Source organism: Chelon labrosus (assembly GCF_963514085.1).
Source record: "Chelon labrosus genome assembly, chromosome: 20".
NCBI lineage: Eukaryota > Metazoa > Chordata > Actinopteri > Mugiliformes > Mugilidae > Chelon > Chelon labrosus.
In genome coordinates, this window is record NC_140353.1 from 25,199,933 (window position 1) to 25,217,362 (window position 17,430).

A 17,430-nucleotide genomic window follows, 5' to 3' on the forward strand; every position below is an offset into this window, starting at 1 on the left:
CTGAATAGTATCACATTACTGAGTAGTAATGATTTTGATGACACTATAAAGAATATTAGTAAAACTATATTTTTTTTCATATAATTATTATTAATTTTTTTGTGAACCTCTTCTCAGTGTTCCATTTTGTAGACAGTCCCTGCGCATGCCTCTCTCAGTTGCTGCGCAATGAGATGAGTGATTTTTACCCAAGACGTCTCCTTTTTGTACCTTATCACAACAGGAGCGACTAGTTTTTATTCAAATTCAAATATATTCTAATTTTCTGCAACACATTTTCAGAGTTTCAGATTTGTCACTCTTCTTCCTGTGTATTTATTTTATTTTTTTCAGGGTTTGAAAATCTCATAAATAGTGGTCTGGCCGACAGACGTGTATTATTACAAATGTCTCCTCAAAGTTTATTTCCGTGTTCGATTCAAGCTAACCGCTCTCACTTCTCTTTTTAACTGTTGAACTTTTAAGACCTACAAATTTAGACGTGGTGCCTGAATTCTTCTGGAGAGATGAGTTTTTACAGTGATGCGTCTTCCGAAGAAATCGACGAATTAGAGACTTTGCGGTAAGACCGTTAACAGTTTGATGTCGTTATTGATACCTTTCACTGCCTAGTACCTTTAAAAACTAATTGTAAAAATTTGGAACCAGATAGCTTCCGCGATTCAAGTTCCTACTTTACAAGATACTGAACAAAGAATGGTCGTAAGGGAGTGGTAGGCTACAGATTCACAAGCATCGAGAAACTTTAACCTTATATTAAAAAAAACAGTTTTGGTAAAATTACTCTTTGGTTTATAGCCTTATATTACCTTGCATTAAAATGTTATAAGTTCTAGGCAATTTCTCCAATTACTTTTACAAACAAAATCGTGACACGTATGCGTACACTTACGATTTTTTTCTTGGTGTTTCAATACTGCAATACACAGTAAAAAGTAAGAAATAATAACAACAAAAAATATATACAAAGAATGTCTGATAAAAAGAAGTTTGGATATAAATAAAGAAGCAACCATTTAAATAAAAAGGGAACTGTGCAGATTGTGCTTGAACTGTTAAGTACATTTTGATCAGAATCAGAATCAGGAAAAGACTTTATTGCCAAGCATGGTTATACATAGAAGGAATTTGCTTGGATGTTGTTGCACTCATTACACGTAAACAAATAAAATAAAATGAAAAAAAATAAAATAAAACAAGTATTTTTAATAAAACTCTAATCTTTCAGTTCACTGTGTTTTCTAGTAGTACTTCTAGTTTTCTATTGCTACTTTTATGTTTAACGTTCCCTTTTTTGGTTTGACTGGTTGTAAAGCATGTAGCAAAACATTATCACCCAATTCTGTGTTTCCTCTTGTATCTCCTTCTGCACCTCTACTATCCGTCACCTGACAAAAATATATTGATGCATGATATGAACAGTGGGACAATTTGGGGTGCAACAATCGTCAATTTTACGGTCATAGAGGAAAAAACGTAGTTTCACAATTATCATCAGCTTTGTAAATGATGATCTTGAAGTGGATATGCTGCTTTATTGGGAGCCAGTGAATGTGTTGCAGGATGGGTGTAACGCATTTCTTTGAGTAATTTACACAAAGAAGTCCACTTTTCTTTTTAAACACCCTGGCTGCGCCTAATTACCAAACACACATGCACACACACACTCACGCACATACGCACATGGACACCGATTCAAACGTTAATGTAAATGAAACCTCTGATATTACAATCCTTCTAGCTGACGTGACCCAGGCAGAACAAACGCCCAATTCACAGTAGCAGATTAACAAGGACTCCTGACCGCAGACTAGCAGACCGGTGTGCAAGCAAGGTGGAGTGACAGCGGGGACGGCCAATCACACAAGAAACGGCAGAGCCAATCGAGGAGCTTGTGGGCGGCCTAAACTTTCCGCTTGATCCCACTGCTTGACGGGTCTCTGTTTACTATAGCGTAACATTGTTTTTTGACGGTAAAAAGTGCAGGGGACCAAACGGCCTTTTGAAAAAGTGCAGGGGACATGTCCCTTGTGCCCCCCCCTCCCTCCAAATTACGTCCGTGGTTAGGACTGTTTTGGAGACACGAGGAAGACCTACAAAGTGTAAGGCAGGTGGTCATAACATTAATGCCTGATCAGTGTATATAAATATATATATATATATATATATTGAAGGTGGTACCACTATGACCTGTCCCGCCACGCTGCAGAGGCCCTTCTCTTGTCCAATGGAATGGATGGAAGTTACCTCCTGAGAAACAGTAATGAGGGACCAGGCTGCTTCGCCCTCTCTGTCAGGTCAGTCTGCCTATTCCTACCATCATTCAAAATTTTTATCAGTCATTATTGAAAAGTGTAAGTGAGTAGATGTTGTTCTTCAATTCACTGCTTTATTAATAAAATGTTCGTGATTGGCTGCTTGGCTTGTGTTTAAAAACATTTAACATAAAATTTGGTTTATATTTTTAGAGTAGTTTAAGAAACTAACTAAACAAACAACAACAAAAAGGTAATCATTCCATTTGTATTTTGTACTGAAAACAAACCACTGTAGTGATGGGAGAAATTTTAACTAAAATTTGTTGTTGCAGCTGCTCTTTCTGGCAATAGTCATTAGTCTCCTTACTTGTCAGTATGAGTGAAATCTTCTCCAGGTAGACATTCTGATGTCTGCCTAACTCTCCTGAATTTTGCTCTGCTCACTTTGAATGCTAAAGTGCAAATAAATTATTATATTCTTGTAAAAAAATAAATAAAATCTGACATTAAATGTTTGTTTTAACTCTGACACATAGGGCAAAGGATTCAGTAAAGCATTTTCACGTGACACGCAAAGACAATGGGTATGCTTTTGGCTTTAACGAGTTTGCAACCCTCCAAGACTTTGTCAGCCACTTTGCTAATCAGCCTCTCCTGGGCAGTGACACAGGTATGTAGACCATGACCTTGACCTACAAGTTTACTGTACATTACCCCTCAAAACAGTAAAACAGTGTTTATTATTTTGCTTTCCTATGATGGAAGTATGTAGCCTATTATATGTGGTGTCATGGCAAACAATCTTTATTCTGAGTGTTGAGGCCAAAATGAATCTTGGTTAATCTATACATTTATTTATAACTTTATTTGAAAACAGACGTTTAAATTACTTGGTTTATTAGAACATAATATTTTTTTGGTATTGTAGCATATGTATTATGGACTGCAAATTTTGTTTATTGTTGTTTGCCCCTCCTTTTTTGGGTCAGAGCTGCCGCCTGCAGTGATTGAGAAGTGATTTAGGACACCCGGGGAAAGTAATGCAAACACTGGTGAAAGTGGGAAGCGGGACAGTTTTTTGACTGCAAAAGGCAGATTGCAGAAATGTTTTTCTTTTCCTTTTTTGTAACACAAGGAATATAATCAGCTGAAGTGTCCCCCTTTTTTTGTTATTAATAAATGGCATCCAAGCTGAAGTGACGCTGAATCTGCGACTGTCTTTTGTTCTTGACTGCGTGACCCGCTCAGTAGCGGCTTTTGCGAGTTCTAAAGAGAAGCCGTAACACTGAGACCATCTATCTTTATTCACAAAGGAGGCATTCAGGCACAATAGAGAAATGTAGTTAACATAAGCTCTCATGCGAATTTGTAGACTTGGTTTCAGCTTTGGCAGGGACATTGGTCAATGCTGGAACTTTTTGCAAAAAAGGTTGCAAAAGCAACCTACTTAGAAAAGCTTTCGACAGTCGTTAATCAAAAGTTTTTTACCGGTTACGTATAATCCCTAAGGCTCTGTTGAGATGGGCTGCGCTCCACATGGGTGAGTGGGTATGATGTTGAAAGACCCAAAACCCCAAATGACCCCAGGAATATCACTGATGAATCATCACAGCAAGTAATAGAGATATACTATCTTGTAACCTGTGGGTAACAGGCCATTGCCCTTGAATTGTCATTATATAAAATGAGAAAACCTGATGGTCAATCGGATGGTCAACTGTCAAACCAAACACAAGATTTGCATACCTCATACGTACAGATTACACACATGAAACAAAAACAGCTGTCATAAAATCTCCCTTATACATTGTGCTGGTGGATGTTATCTGTCCTTCTGTGTCTTAATGCTAGATAATCAAGCATCTAATCTCCTCTCCGTGTCCCAAACAGGAACCCTTATCGTACTGAAGTGTCCATATCCCTGGCATGTGGAGGAACCATCAATCTACGAGTCTGTGCGAGTTCACACTGCCATGCAGACAGGCCGCACAGAAAAGGATCTAGTGGCAAATGCGCCATCGGTATGACAACTACTACACACACCTGTGAACAACTGATTTTATTATATATCAAAATACCTCTGAGAAGATTTCTTTTTATATATTTTTTATTAATATTATGCAATTAGCTATGATGTACAATATATATCCAGAGAGTGTAAGAACTATCCAGTTTATTTTTCATAAAAAATAAGTATTTGTGTTCCCACTATGGGATAAATGACCATTTGCATACTAATGACAAATGTTGACAAAATACATTTATTCCTTCAATTCAAGAGTCTGAAAAGAGAAAAAAGAAGCAAGCCATCAGCGAGCTAAAACCTAGAAGCCAGACCAATTACAATTCAATTCATTTTTTCAATTCAATTTTATTCATTTAGCATCAATAACTACAAATTGTCTCAAGACGCTTTACAAAATCTGGTCTGAAACCCAGCCTGAAACCCCCAGAGCAAGCCTGAAGGCGACTGTGGCAAGGAAAAACTCCCTTTTAACAGGAAGAAACCTTGAGCAGAACCCAAAATCATATGGAGGGACCCATCTGCCTAAAGTCAGCCAGGTAGAGAAAGAAAAAGTGAGAGAAGAGAGGGGATAGGAGGAACGATATAAATACATAGATAGATAAATCTGATAAAAGCGTACATGTAGAATCTGATGATGATACAAATACAAGATATAGCTGATGATGTTACATGACAGTTTGAGAATATAAGAGATATCATATGAAAATTGTTCATTCAGGTAGGAGTGGGTAACTGCGGGGGGGGGGGGGGGGCATACAGCAGTTAACATTCTAGAAATTAGATAATAAATTGGAGGACGGGGGTGTGGCAATGGTGCGGAGCTGATCGGTCGCATTTTCGGGCTCTTTAGGAATGAGAACACAATCTTTATCAAATTACAGTTAAGTGTATCTGTAATCTAAGACATGTCGACCAAACAACCTAAAACTACCTTGGGCCATCATAAAAAGGCTCAGAGTAAGACCGAATGACTCAAGGAAAAAGGGGAAGATGCTAGCACGCTAACCAACAAGCAAACTCCATGAGCCGCGGTTATCTTAGGCAATTGCAGCAATTGAGTTTTGACTGCAAAAAAATGAGATCAAGTCAGACTTTAAGGACTTTGCAGGGAGACTGGAACAAGCAGAGGATCGTATTGGTGACATACAGAGGTGGCAAAGTATTCACATTCTGTACTTAAGTAAAAGTACAGATACTTGTGTAAAACAATACTCTGGTAAAAGTACTGATTCAACTCCTTTACTCAAGTAAAAGTAAGAAAGTACAGGCTCTGTAATGTACTTAAGTAGAAAGTAAAAACGATTTTGCCATTAATGAAACAATACATCCATTGATAATTTTGCAAAATGAAAAAAGTTCTGACAGAATAATCTAGACTGAACTGACCAGAGGTCCTGCATGAGCATCCGGATAATTTTTAAGGATAAATTGAGGGTTATTGGGTTGTTTTTTAAACTGAGAGCAGCTAGTGTTAGCTATGCATTCGCCATGAATTCTTGGAGCCAATAACATCGAACAGTTCTCTTAAATAAAGCCATGGATGGGGAATGTCTTCTGAAGCTTCGCTATCAGCACTACACTCCAGTTCACTTCCTTCCTCCATGCTGCTGGAGGTTCTCTCTCTAACTCTCAACAATACCTTTCCTTCGACTGTCCCTCTTCTTCTTCTTCGACTTTCCCTCTCTAGTCCAGTGCTCTAGTCATGTCCAATCATGTCACATATTTTACGTCTTGTCATCCATGGAGGTTAAAAAAGTAATGAGCCTGTGTTTCCAATGTAACGAGTAGAAACTACAGATATTTCGATTTGCATAAACATAATAATTAATTAGATTATTATTGGATTAATTAAGAGAACATTTCTGACAGAAATTGTATAACATCCTTCCAGAAGTTTTGGATCTTTGCACATTCCCATAAGCAATGGAATAAAGTTCCTTTTTCATTCAAACATTTGGTGCACACATATATGGTAGGGCTTGACAGGTGCTATGTGCACTCTCATCAACCACTTATTGAAGTAATTGAAACCTTGTGTTTATTGTTTGTTTTTGTGCTTTAAACAGGCATCATTCCGTTCCAACTCGTTAATATCTCCTTTTTCCAGGTGTTTACTTTATCTAGTGTTGTTTCTGTACAATGTGCAACTAATATACTGTAATATTTAGATACTTGGCGCTTCCCTTCTAAGTTAGTAAGTGTTATTTCCTCACATTTAGATAAAGATGGTATACACATTATCTTTTTGTGTTTTGAGTGCATGTAGCTTTTTAACTGCTAATATGTGAAGAAGTGCTTCTTCAGGATTTGGTATCTCTGACATAACCAATTGAATGAAAGAAAAACTCCATCTGAATAAAGTTACTTTACTTTCTGAATATCTTTTGCATTCTATGACCTAAATCCCCCATCCTTCCAGAAAGGTGTAAGCCGTTGATTACCCCAAATAGGAGTGAATTGAGACAATACAGGCATATCGCCTATGTCCGGGCTATTCAATTGGCGGCTTCTTTCTTTCAAGCCCGAAGGTTGGCTAACAAGACAAAATATCTCTCTCTACTTAAAAAACAAAAATGAGTTCAGTAGTTGTCCATATGAGGAGGTTTGCCAACCGTCCCTTGAAAAACAGAATCGTTCTGTATTTAGAAACAAAAGTATGCGTCCCGAATTACAGTGAGAATCAAAAATAGTGTGTAAAATGTCAATGGAATGAATGAATAACAGGGCGCTTTATGTGAAAATTCATGGTAAACTCTCAGGCTGTCTCCTGCTCTGTGACCAATGAGCTGACAGCGGGAATCCTGCTCATCTCAGTGGTCGAGGTACTGTTGTTTGCGAAGAAGATACTGGAAGACAACAAAGCAAACAACTTTTACTCACACTTTCTGTTAGAACATTTCTTATTGCACTTTTACAAGAGGGATGCTCTGCTTTCTATTGTTTTATATTAATTTATACAGTTTTAAATTAAGCAGGACAGATTTCCGTTAATTGTGTTATTTTGTATTAAAACTAAATTGTTGAATAATAATTTGTTTTGCACATGTTCATATCGCTCAAAAATATGAATCTAATTCAATTCAGGTTTGAGTCAAATAGTTTAAACATAATTTCACACACAAAAAAAAGCTAAAAAAAAATTGGGTGAAGGCAGTCAGGTCAGCTGGCCCTGCCAATGAGGTGTCCCTTATTTAATTTTCAGGGAGATGGCAACCCTTTGTACATATGCTGTTCTGCATTTACAAAATAGAATACACTGACTTCTTCAATATGTGGTTGTAATGTCTCTGGCCCCTTAGTTTGCCTCAGTTTCATGAGCTGGCCCCAATTCCCAATTAATTGAATAGCCCTGTGCTAGAAGATTGTTCTCTGCCATTACGTTTTCCATCTCACGCACCCCCACACTCCCATCATATCGAACTTATATGATGGAGTGTGAATGGTGTGTGTGCTTGTGCAAGCGAATAGATAGATGCGTCTGTGACTGTAAAGTGTTTTGAGTACCAATAGGTAGAAAAGCGCTATATATAAAAACTGCGCCATTTACAGTAGCTGGATTTAGTATCCAAAAAAAAGGTTCAAAAAAGGCAACTGGACATGTAGAGTTTTTTTGAGAAGACGTTTCACCACTCATCCGAGTAGCTTCCTCAGTTCTAGGGGACTGGTGGGAAGTCTGAGGTTTAAATAGGAACTCCTCCTGAAAAAACTTGCTTGTTATGCTAAAAACCAGAAACTGGTGCAGCTAATTTCCATTAACGACTGGGTACTTACCTGTTGTTGAGAGGGGACTGTTTTTGTCCCCCTCCTCTTCCCTATGAATGGTGCTCTAATGACTCTTGTCCGTCAGAGGCTCAAGTGTCCAGGTGTGAATGAGATTGAAACTTCTTGGGTACAGAAGTTAAAACTGTATTGTAAATGGATGGCAAATTAAATCTCAGTCCACCTCCTCTGTTTAGTGAAGGTTTTTCCAGTCTGACATGGATGGCTTACTTTACTCCTCTTTTAAACCATCGGTCTTCTCTGGCTAAGATTTGGACGTTGTTATCTTCAAAGGAGTGCCCTTTGTCCTTCAGGTGTAGGTGGACCGCTGAATCATTTCCGGATGAGCTGGCTCTGCTGTGTTGGTACATGCGTTTATGGATGGGTTGTTTGGTTTCCCCAATGTATAAGTCTGTACACTCCTCACTGCACTGAACGGCGTACACCACATTACTCTGTTTTTGCCTGGGTGTTTTGTCTTTTGGGTGGACTAGTCTTTGCCTAAGTGTATTTCCTGGTTTGAAATAAACTGAAATACGGTGATTTCTGAAAATTCTCCTGAGTTTCTCGGACACTCCAGCCACGTAGGGGATGACGATGTTTTTTCTTTTGTTGTTATTGTAATAGATTGAAGTAATTTACAATTGAAGTTGTCACACTGTGGGCCTTCACGGCAAAGGCCGTTAGTTGCTGTGTTATGTTTTGGTTGGCCAACACTTTTTGGATGTGTTTACTGAGCCAAGCGGCACCTGTAGTGGGTGTGTCTGTTGCTGGAAGTTTTCGAAGTAAAGAAGTGTTCTGAAGCCATGCCCGGCCTGATTATTGTCTCCTGCACAAAACACTACAGTTATCCTCCTCGCTGTCCTTTTTGGGGTATCTTTTTGAGCCTACAAAGGCCCAGTTTGGATATCCACATGTCTTGAGTGCCCGTTTAATGTGTTTTTGCTCCTTCTCCTTGCCATTCAGTCTAGTGGGTACAGTCTGTGCTCTGTGTTGGAGCATTCTGATGACCCCTAGTTTCTTGGAGAAGGACGTGAAGAGGCTGTTTACGAGGCAGAACCCCCGCAAGGCTGCTGGACCAGACGCTGTGTCTCCATCCACCTTGAAGCACTGTGCTGATCATCTGTCTTCAGTGTTCACGGATATATTCAACATCTCACTGAAGTCATGTCATGTGCCAGCTTGCTTCAAGGCCTCCACCATCATCCCAGTCCCAAAAAAGCCAAGGACTGGTGGACTCCATGACTACCGCCCTGTTGCCCTGACATCAGTTGTGATGAAGTCTTTTGAGCGTCTTGTGCTTTCTCACCTCAAGGATTTAACAGACCCAATCCTGGACCCCCTGCAGTTTGCCTACAGATCAAACAGATCTGTGGATGACGCCGTCAACCTGTCCCTCCACCTCATCCTCCAGTACCTGGACTCCCCCAGATCATATGCCAGGGTCCTGTTTGTGGATTTCAGCTCGGCCTTCAACACGGTTGTTCCGTCTCTACTACAGGACAAACTCTCCCAGCTGACCGTGCCTGACTCCATCTGCAGGTGGATCACAGACTTCCTGTCTGACAGGAGGCAGCATGTGAGGCTGGGAAAACACATCTCAGACTCCCGTACCATCAGCTGGACTGTCTAGTGCATTTGGAAGAACACCGAAGCCTCAACATTGAAGTGTATAGAAAACCCACACACAGATCAGCACTTATTATTCGATTCCCACCACCCCCTGGAACACAAACTAGGGGTCATCAGAATGCTCCAACACAGAGCACAGACTGTACCCACTAGACTGTATGGCAAGGAGACGGAGCAAAAACACATTAAACGGGCACTTAAGACATGTGGATATCCCAACTGGGCCTTTGTAAAAGGCACAAAAAGATACCCCAAAAAGGACAGCGAGGAGGATAACAACAAAAGAAAAAACATATATTACAATATATATACAATATTTTTTTCTTTGTAATAGCTGTAGCTGGGATAGGGGAGAGAAGGAAAATATCCAGTTTAATTTGCCTGAGGCTCCTTGGGGCTCTGAGTGAGGCTTTTGTATAGCTGTGTTGGCTTCATAAGTAAACAGCAGAAGTAGCAGAAACTGTGTTAATGTGTACAAATGAATGATGGGAAATGGAATGATTAGCCATAACATTATTACCAACTGTGGTGTCTGGGACCAAGAAATCAGTAGCAGATCCTTTAAGCCCTGCGAGTTGAAAAATGGGGCTTTCATTGCGATCTATGGAATTTGGAGGCCAACACCATGAAGTTGCTGTGTTCCTTAAACCTGAACCCTTTTTTGCTTTATGGGGGGGCGCATTATTCTACTGAAAGAGGCCACTGCAATCAAGGAATACCATTTCCAGGAAGAGGTGATCTACAACAATGTTTAGATAAGTAGTATGTGTCAAAGCATGACCCAAGGTGTCCCAGCAGAGCATTACCCAAAGCATCACACTGCTTCTGCCAGCTTGCCTTCTTCCTATAGTGCATCTGTGTCTGGCTGGAAACTTCATATTTCTGATCTGCACAGCTGCATGTTTCTCATCTGTGGTCCTGGCCTCATCAACCTGTCCAGTCTTCATAGCTTACAGTTATCTATTCCTATCGAAATGGCATACATAATTCTTTAACTTAGTTATGATACCTCATGTATTTGTCCATTGTCATAAGCAATGGGCCATTGTTTTTTCTTTATGAGTACACTATATACCTATAGAAGCTAGGCAAACGCTTTATGCCACAAGTGTTACCACGATAAAACTATAATTGATGAACTCATCTCTCCAATTAATATATCATAGTCCTGGACAAAACTTTGCATTGGATGAGCTCTGTCTGTACATTTTTCACCAGAACTTAGATCAATAGAACTCATATATCTACTAAACATTTCTACAATTACTACTATCAATCTACCGTGTAAAATGCATCACCTAGTATCATTTACTCTTGTTTCTAAAATGTACTGTTTATATTCTGCACAGATACTTCCATTTATCTAACCAGATCTTATTGTGGTATCGGCTGAAAGGGGGGTCTTCATGCCTTTGTGCAGGCTGAAGACAGGTCGCAGTTTAATCTCTAATCTTTGTTGCGGATCTAGAAAGCAGTGAGGACATGGAGGGCTAATTCATTGTAAGTGAGACAGCTAACAACAAGGGTGTGCCAACTGCCCGGTCTGTGAAGCTTGTGATGACCTCTGGTCCTGGACCTCCTGGGTAAAGGAGATGAAACTTGAAACTGATTAGGAGAGATGTTGTCTGGTAGGCTGTGAAATAAGTTTGATGGGGCACAAGGGGTTTTGTTGCAAAATGTGGCTGTGATTGGACTGATGTGTGAATATCATCACTGTAAAAAAATCCCTGAGCAGATCATTGCATGAATCTGTGGTTTTAGTATCCATGGTGAGTAGTTTTCTGTTTTCTCAAGGGAACTTTTAACCTGCTTTGATTTAAAAGTCAGAATCGCTGAATTTACGTATTTCTTGTGTGAATACAGGGAGCGACCATATAGGGAGCGACCATATAGGGAGCGACGCGAGTTGAGGCTTTATAGCACAAAACCCTGTCTGTTGCCATAATAACAGAGACAGACTGCATGCTTAAGCCACAGTTAGCTATGTCCATGAGTGTGGCCCTGCTTCTGAACTTTAGTTAACTAGTTAATTCTATTAACTGAAAATATTCCAATTTGAAGTAAAGCATCATTCTCCTTTGAGATGGTCTCTCAGGTTTATCCCATGCTTCCTCTGTACCAGATTGTTGTGTATTTCTGCAATAAAGTTCTAAAGTTTAGCATAGGGGTCTTTGGAGAGAACCTCAAGTGGCCATTTGGAGAACTGTCACTTTTGGCCCTTCCACTTAATTTTTTCAGCCCTTGAGGTAAGTATTTGGAAGCCCTCAGCTTGCTTTATCCAGTGTTGTTCAAAGTTTATTCAAGGCATGTTTAATTTCTCTCTGAAACTGTTCTACTGACGTCAATGTTTAATTGAATTCTGCATATGTTGTAATGGATCTTTTACATTTTATTCATTTTATACTTAAAGTATAAAATAAATTGACAGTGCACAGTCTTTAAGTACAATAACCCAGAATTATACTTGAAAATAATTGCTTCTCACTCACTGTATAATAATGTTTCCACTGACACAAGCATGTCTTTTTAGCTGGGCACAAAGGAGGGCTATCTCGTGAAACAAGGAGCAATTATGAAGGTAAGAGTTGCATCTCCCCATGTCTAAACGCAAATAAGTGGTTATCAGAAAATGGGATATCAGTCTCACTCCCTTGCTTGGACTAGTTATGTACCTGTTATGGAGCAGGATTAAGTTAATATTTTGGGGCTCAGTGTTTGTGAGGCTGTTAAAAATATATTTGTGTACTTTTTTGCAGAATTGGAAACGGAGATGGTTCACACTCAATAGATACGAACTGAAATACTTCAAAAACAAAATGGTGAGTATCTATTCAGCTTTTTAACTTTGTGAGATAAATGCTCTTTCTGTTGCTTGAGCGTACCAGAGAAACAACAATAGCGGTTGAGCTTGTAGTACATTCATGTAAAACAGCCGGGGGGGACTGGGACAAAAAATCGGCCCTGGCATTTTGGACCAGACCGGCCCACCACATTCGGTAACACACACCTTTTCGGCCTTTTTGGTCTCTTGATTGTGTATACCAACTGTGCAACTCTTAACCACGTAACTTAAGCATGAGTTAACGGGAATCAGTGAGAATGGACACATTAAATACTTCCATAAAGTGTAATTCATTAACACTACACTCGATCACAGTAATGAATCTTAAAGCAACATTCATCCATTTTTACTAGTGAATACCCTTTGCACTACTGGATTTTTGGCATTTTATTGTGGGTGGTGTTTCAAAAAGCTCTGTAACATAGCAGGCTCAGGACGGGCAAAGTAATCTGTGTCCTCCTGCTCTCTCACTGTGTCTCTCCTCACTTTCGCCGACACTCTCCTCTCTCTCACTAACACTCTTCTCTTCTGGGGAGCTCAACAAAATATGAATAGAGACTGTGGGGTTAGTTTGTTTTTTGTTGTTTGTTTGTTTTAACATAAGGATGAAGAATTATTGGATTTTCTGATAAAACACATACACAGCTGCATTGGCATATCACTGGCAACGAACAAAATTATGTCATTTTAAAAAGTGTAATGTTCTTTCATTGTAGCCTACATTGTCTTTACCCACCTGGGCTACATAAAAACGGCCCCAAACTAATTTTATCCAGACCTAAAAAGTAGCTTAGCCTAGTCCTATTAGTTAAACAATTAATAGCCTAATAATGAAATCAGAATGTTGCCCGCTGACTCACTTTTCATGTTGGTGAGTGGTGGCTTCACATTTACAAATACGCCTAGAATTTTTGGATTCTCTTGTAAAGAGGCACACAGCTGCATTGGTATAACATAGGCAATAGATAAAATGATAGAATTTGTGTGATTTTCTTTCATTTCTGTACATTGTCCCTAACCACCTACATAACAACTGCCTAACACATTTTCCCAGGGCCAAACAGTAGCTTAGCCTTGGGCTAGCCTACTACTCACTCCACCAACAATAATAGTCCAATAATGAACACATTCAAGACTATTTAGTTAGGACGGAAGACATAAAAGTACTAATCTAGGCTGATTTTCTCATCTAGTCAGTGTGCACAATGTATTATAAATAGCTGCTAGTGGTAAGGATGTTAACTAATTTCACCTGGGTTTACAATCCAAACTAACTTGGCCATAGAACATTAGCCAAAATTATTTTATTGACGTTTTATCGTTTTTGGGTTGCTTTAACCTGTTCATTACACAGCCTAAGTGTTCTGAAAGCAGTCCAGCTTACCGCAGATTCTACTACATGTTCCTGTTCACTGTGAGTGCCACTACCAGAACCACCGTCACCACCACCACCACCACTGTCATCAGCCACGGGAGCTGATGAAGGCCCTGCCATGGCAAACATGTCTGTAATTTTGGCACATTTAGCGAAAGAGCAAGTTTCTTTTTTTTCTCGCAGTTTCTCTGCACCTCCTTTGCGTTTTCTCTCCATCTCAGAAAATCCTAACAGATAACTTTACGTTCATCCTACATTGCACTGCACACCGGCTCACCGAGCCAAAGGAAGGAGGTGTTTCATGATATGATTGGGCCAGTCCCCTGTTAGTCAAGAAAATAACCAATGGGTCGCAGACCAGTGTGTGTCAAGGGCCGGTGGCTCTTGAGATGACTTTTTTTATTTTTTGCCGAATGCATTACGCAGGTAGGACCAAAGTGAAAAGGGGTTGGTACAAAATGCCTGGTATGCCAGATGGACAGTCCCTCCCTGTAAACAGTCATACTTTCCTGTTGCAGTGTGAGGAGCCTGTTAGAGCCCTGGATCTGCGAACCTGCTCTGCAGTCCAGTTTGACTACTCTCAAGACAGGGTCAACTGTTTCTGGTAAGTGACCCCATTAGCCATACTTAAATTTGCTGAAGATGAACCAAACTGTTGTGCCGTACGGTAGTGTCTTTATTAGTGGCAAGTGTTTAATTAGAATACCTCCTCTTCTCCACCTTGGCTCAGAGAGCTCCTCTAGGCTACAGAGACTGTAGTTATGATAATATGATATTTACACGTCAAATTAATCAAAATCTCAGCACAGCATTTGTGCAGTACAGAGCAGCAGCATGAAAATTGCTTGGACATGACTGCTGGTTATAACATGTAGTTGTAATTGGCATTATTCAGAGAATTTCATAGTTGTGACAACATAAACAAAGGATTTGTGAGCGTAATGAGTGAGTACGAGAGAAACGTACGATGTGAAGGACTGATTAGCTGACACTAATTAATTAATCAGAATCAGAAATAGGAAAAGACTTTATTATATAAGTATGTTTTTACATACAAGGAATTTGCTTTGGTGTTGTTGCACACTGTATGCATAAATAAAATAAAATAGCAATAGTAAACAGAGAACTCGGCACTCAAATATACAAAAAATATACAGTATACCCTGTATATACAACAACAGGAACATTTACATTGGGATGGTGGCAGGTTTGATGTGTTCATTGGGGGGCTCTGGCATTGTTCAGCAGACACACTGCGGATGGGAAAAAATCCACAGTTTTAGCTGGAGTTCTGGAAGTGTACAGCTTGTCGAGAGACTTCGGACTGCGGAGCAAATGACACGCTGTAGTCTGCTCTTGTCCTTAGCAGAGGTGGCAGCATACCGGGTGGTGTCTTTGGCAGTTTAAATTTCTAAAGCTGCCGCAGGTACATCCTCTGCTGTGCTTTTTTGATTAGGGCACTGATGTTCAGCTCATATTTGAGGTCCTGGGAGATGTTGGTGCCCAACAAACGGAAGGACTCCACAGTGTTGACTGTAGAGTTACACAGGATGGTGGCCAGGAGTGGGGCTGTGTTCTTTTTGTAGTCCGCGATCCTCTCCACTGTCTTGGAAGTGTTCAACTCCAGGTTGTTACGGTACACCAAGTCACCAGGCAGTCAATCTCCAGTCCGTAGGCAGTCTTATCTCCATATGAGATGAGCCCGATGAGAATGGTGTCATCCGCAAACTTCAGGAGCTTGACAGACTCATGACTGGAGGTGTAGCTGTTTATGTACAAGGAGAAGAGCAGAGGTGAAAGGACACAGCCTTGAGGGGAACCCACGTTGATGGTACGGGAGTCTGAGATGTGTTTTCCGGCCTCACATGCTGCCTCCAGGAAGTCTGTGATCCAGCTGCAGGTGGAGTCAGGCACAGTCAGCTGGGAGAGTTTGTCCTGTAGCAGTGATGGACAGGTCCTGGCATATGTTCTGGGGGAGTTCTGGTGCTGGAAGATGAGGTGGAGGGGCAGGTTGACGGCGTCATCTACAGATCTGTTTGATCTGTAGGCGAACTGCAGGGGATCCAGGAGTGGATCTGTTGTATCTTTAAATTGTGAGAGCACAAGGCGCTCAAAAGACTTCATGACAACCGATGTCAGGGCAACAGGACGGTAGTCATGAAGTGGTCCTTAGCTTTTTGGGGACTGGGATAATGGTGGAGGCCTTGAAGCAAGCTGGCATGTGACATGACTTCAGTGAGATGTTGAAGATATCCGTGAACACTGAACATCTTTCTTGTCTGTAACCTTAATCACTTGGTGCTGTGTGGTAGTTGAAAAAGGCATACCCTGATAGCAGAAGCCTCTTTCAGAAGGAAAATTCACCCTGCCATAAAGCAAAAACTTTTCAGGAATGGTTTGAGAAACACTACAGCAAGTTCAAATTGATGTGTCCGATCGACCGTGGGATGTGCTGGACAAAAAAGTCCAGTCTATAGAGTATGGAGAGAGATATGTCTCAATATTATTCGTATATGCAAACACCGCGTATGATATAATTTGCAAACGCAAAGTCAAAATTTGTGACTTGTAAATTGGTATTTGCACAAAGGTGTAATGATTTATTCAAATGTTTGGAAACTTGCAAATTAAATCATACCAATTTGTAAAAATATATCACTTCTCGCATGTGCATCTGTCTTGAAATTTCATTTGTCAAGTGTTGAATCTGCATTTGCAGATCATCCAACACGCACATTCATCCCTGCTTCCGCTTGCGTAATGTTGAGACATTCCTTTCGCCTTTTTCCAATCCGATCCATATGCGAAGGTCTTAACCCATGCAAGAGCCCCTCCCTGGTCGGTGTTGATCCTGCTTTACCGATGTACATTCGTTCCCCACTCTATGTGCTGATTGCTGCCCACACACTCCGGTGAGACAGACAACAAAGACATGGTGAGTGAAATGCATTAGTTTTATGTTTACGATAACGTTTGTTTTTGAGACAATGCGTTGGCAGTTGGCATACAAAGACAATTTCTGTCTAGAGTCTAGCCTGAATGTTAACAAGGGGCGCTAACTTTTAGCTATGTGGCTGACGGTTAGCGTTAGCTAACGATTAGCGTTAGCCTAAAATGCGGCTCAGGAAAGGATGGACTGCACTGTTTTGCTGTTAAACCTGCTTATTCATTTTGAATAAATGATATAGGCGAACCTAAGAAGGAGATGAAGGGGAAACACTTGAGATCTGACACCAGAATATTGTCATCAGGATCAGTTTTAATAGAATTACAGTAACCATATTACCTAAAGATACAAAAATGTTAATTTCCAATCATTTGTGCTTTGTGCATGTATGTTTCAGCTGCTGTAAGGCGTAACTGCCTAACATCTGGGGCCACAGACCAGGAAATCGACTCGACCATCAAAAGATGGTTACAACTCTCTCCAGGTAGAAATAGGTCTTGCATGAGAATCAATGAAAATTGGTGAAAACAGATCAGATCATTGTAATATTGAAGTAAATGAAGGTTTCTGTCTCTGCTAGCTTAAAACAGA

The 17,430-nt window shown here is 40.2% G+C and overlaps 1 protein-coding gene across 3 annotated transcripts in view; it reads left to right on the plus strand.

Moving 5' to 3' along the window:
* The first annotated feature begins 219 nt into the window (after positions 1–219).
* Positions 220–17,430, plus strand: part of dapp1 (dual adaptor of phosphotyrosine and 3-phosphoinositides) — a 28,247-nt gene continuing 11,036 nt past the window's right edge. For 2 of the 3 annotated variants that reach the window (XM_084569027.1, XM_084569028.1), the window contains exons 1-7: positions 220–562; positions 2,175–2,297; positions 2,795–2,928; positions 4,149–4,279; positions 12,206–12,253; positions 12,432–12,494; positions 14,411–14,496. In XM_084569027.1, the coding sequence (XP_084425153.1) occupies positions 507–562; positions 2,175–2,297; positions 2,795–2,928; positions 4,149–4,279; positions 12,206–12,253; positions 12,432–12,494; positions 14,411–14,496 (641 nt within the window). In that variant the 5' untranslated portion in view covers positions 220–506. Of the gene's footprint in view, positions 563–2,174; positions 2,298–2,794; positions 2,929–4,148; positions 4,280–12,205; positions 12,254–12,431; positions 12,495–14,410; positions 14,497–16,701; positions 16,828–17,430 lie in introns of all 3 variants that reach the window. The other variant, XR_014699658.1, reaches the window with a different exon arrangement.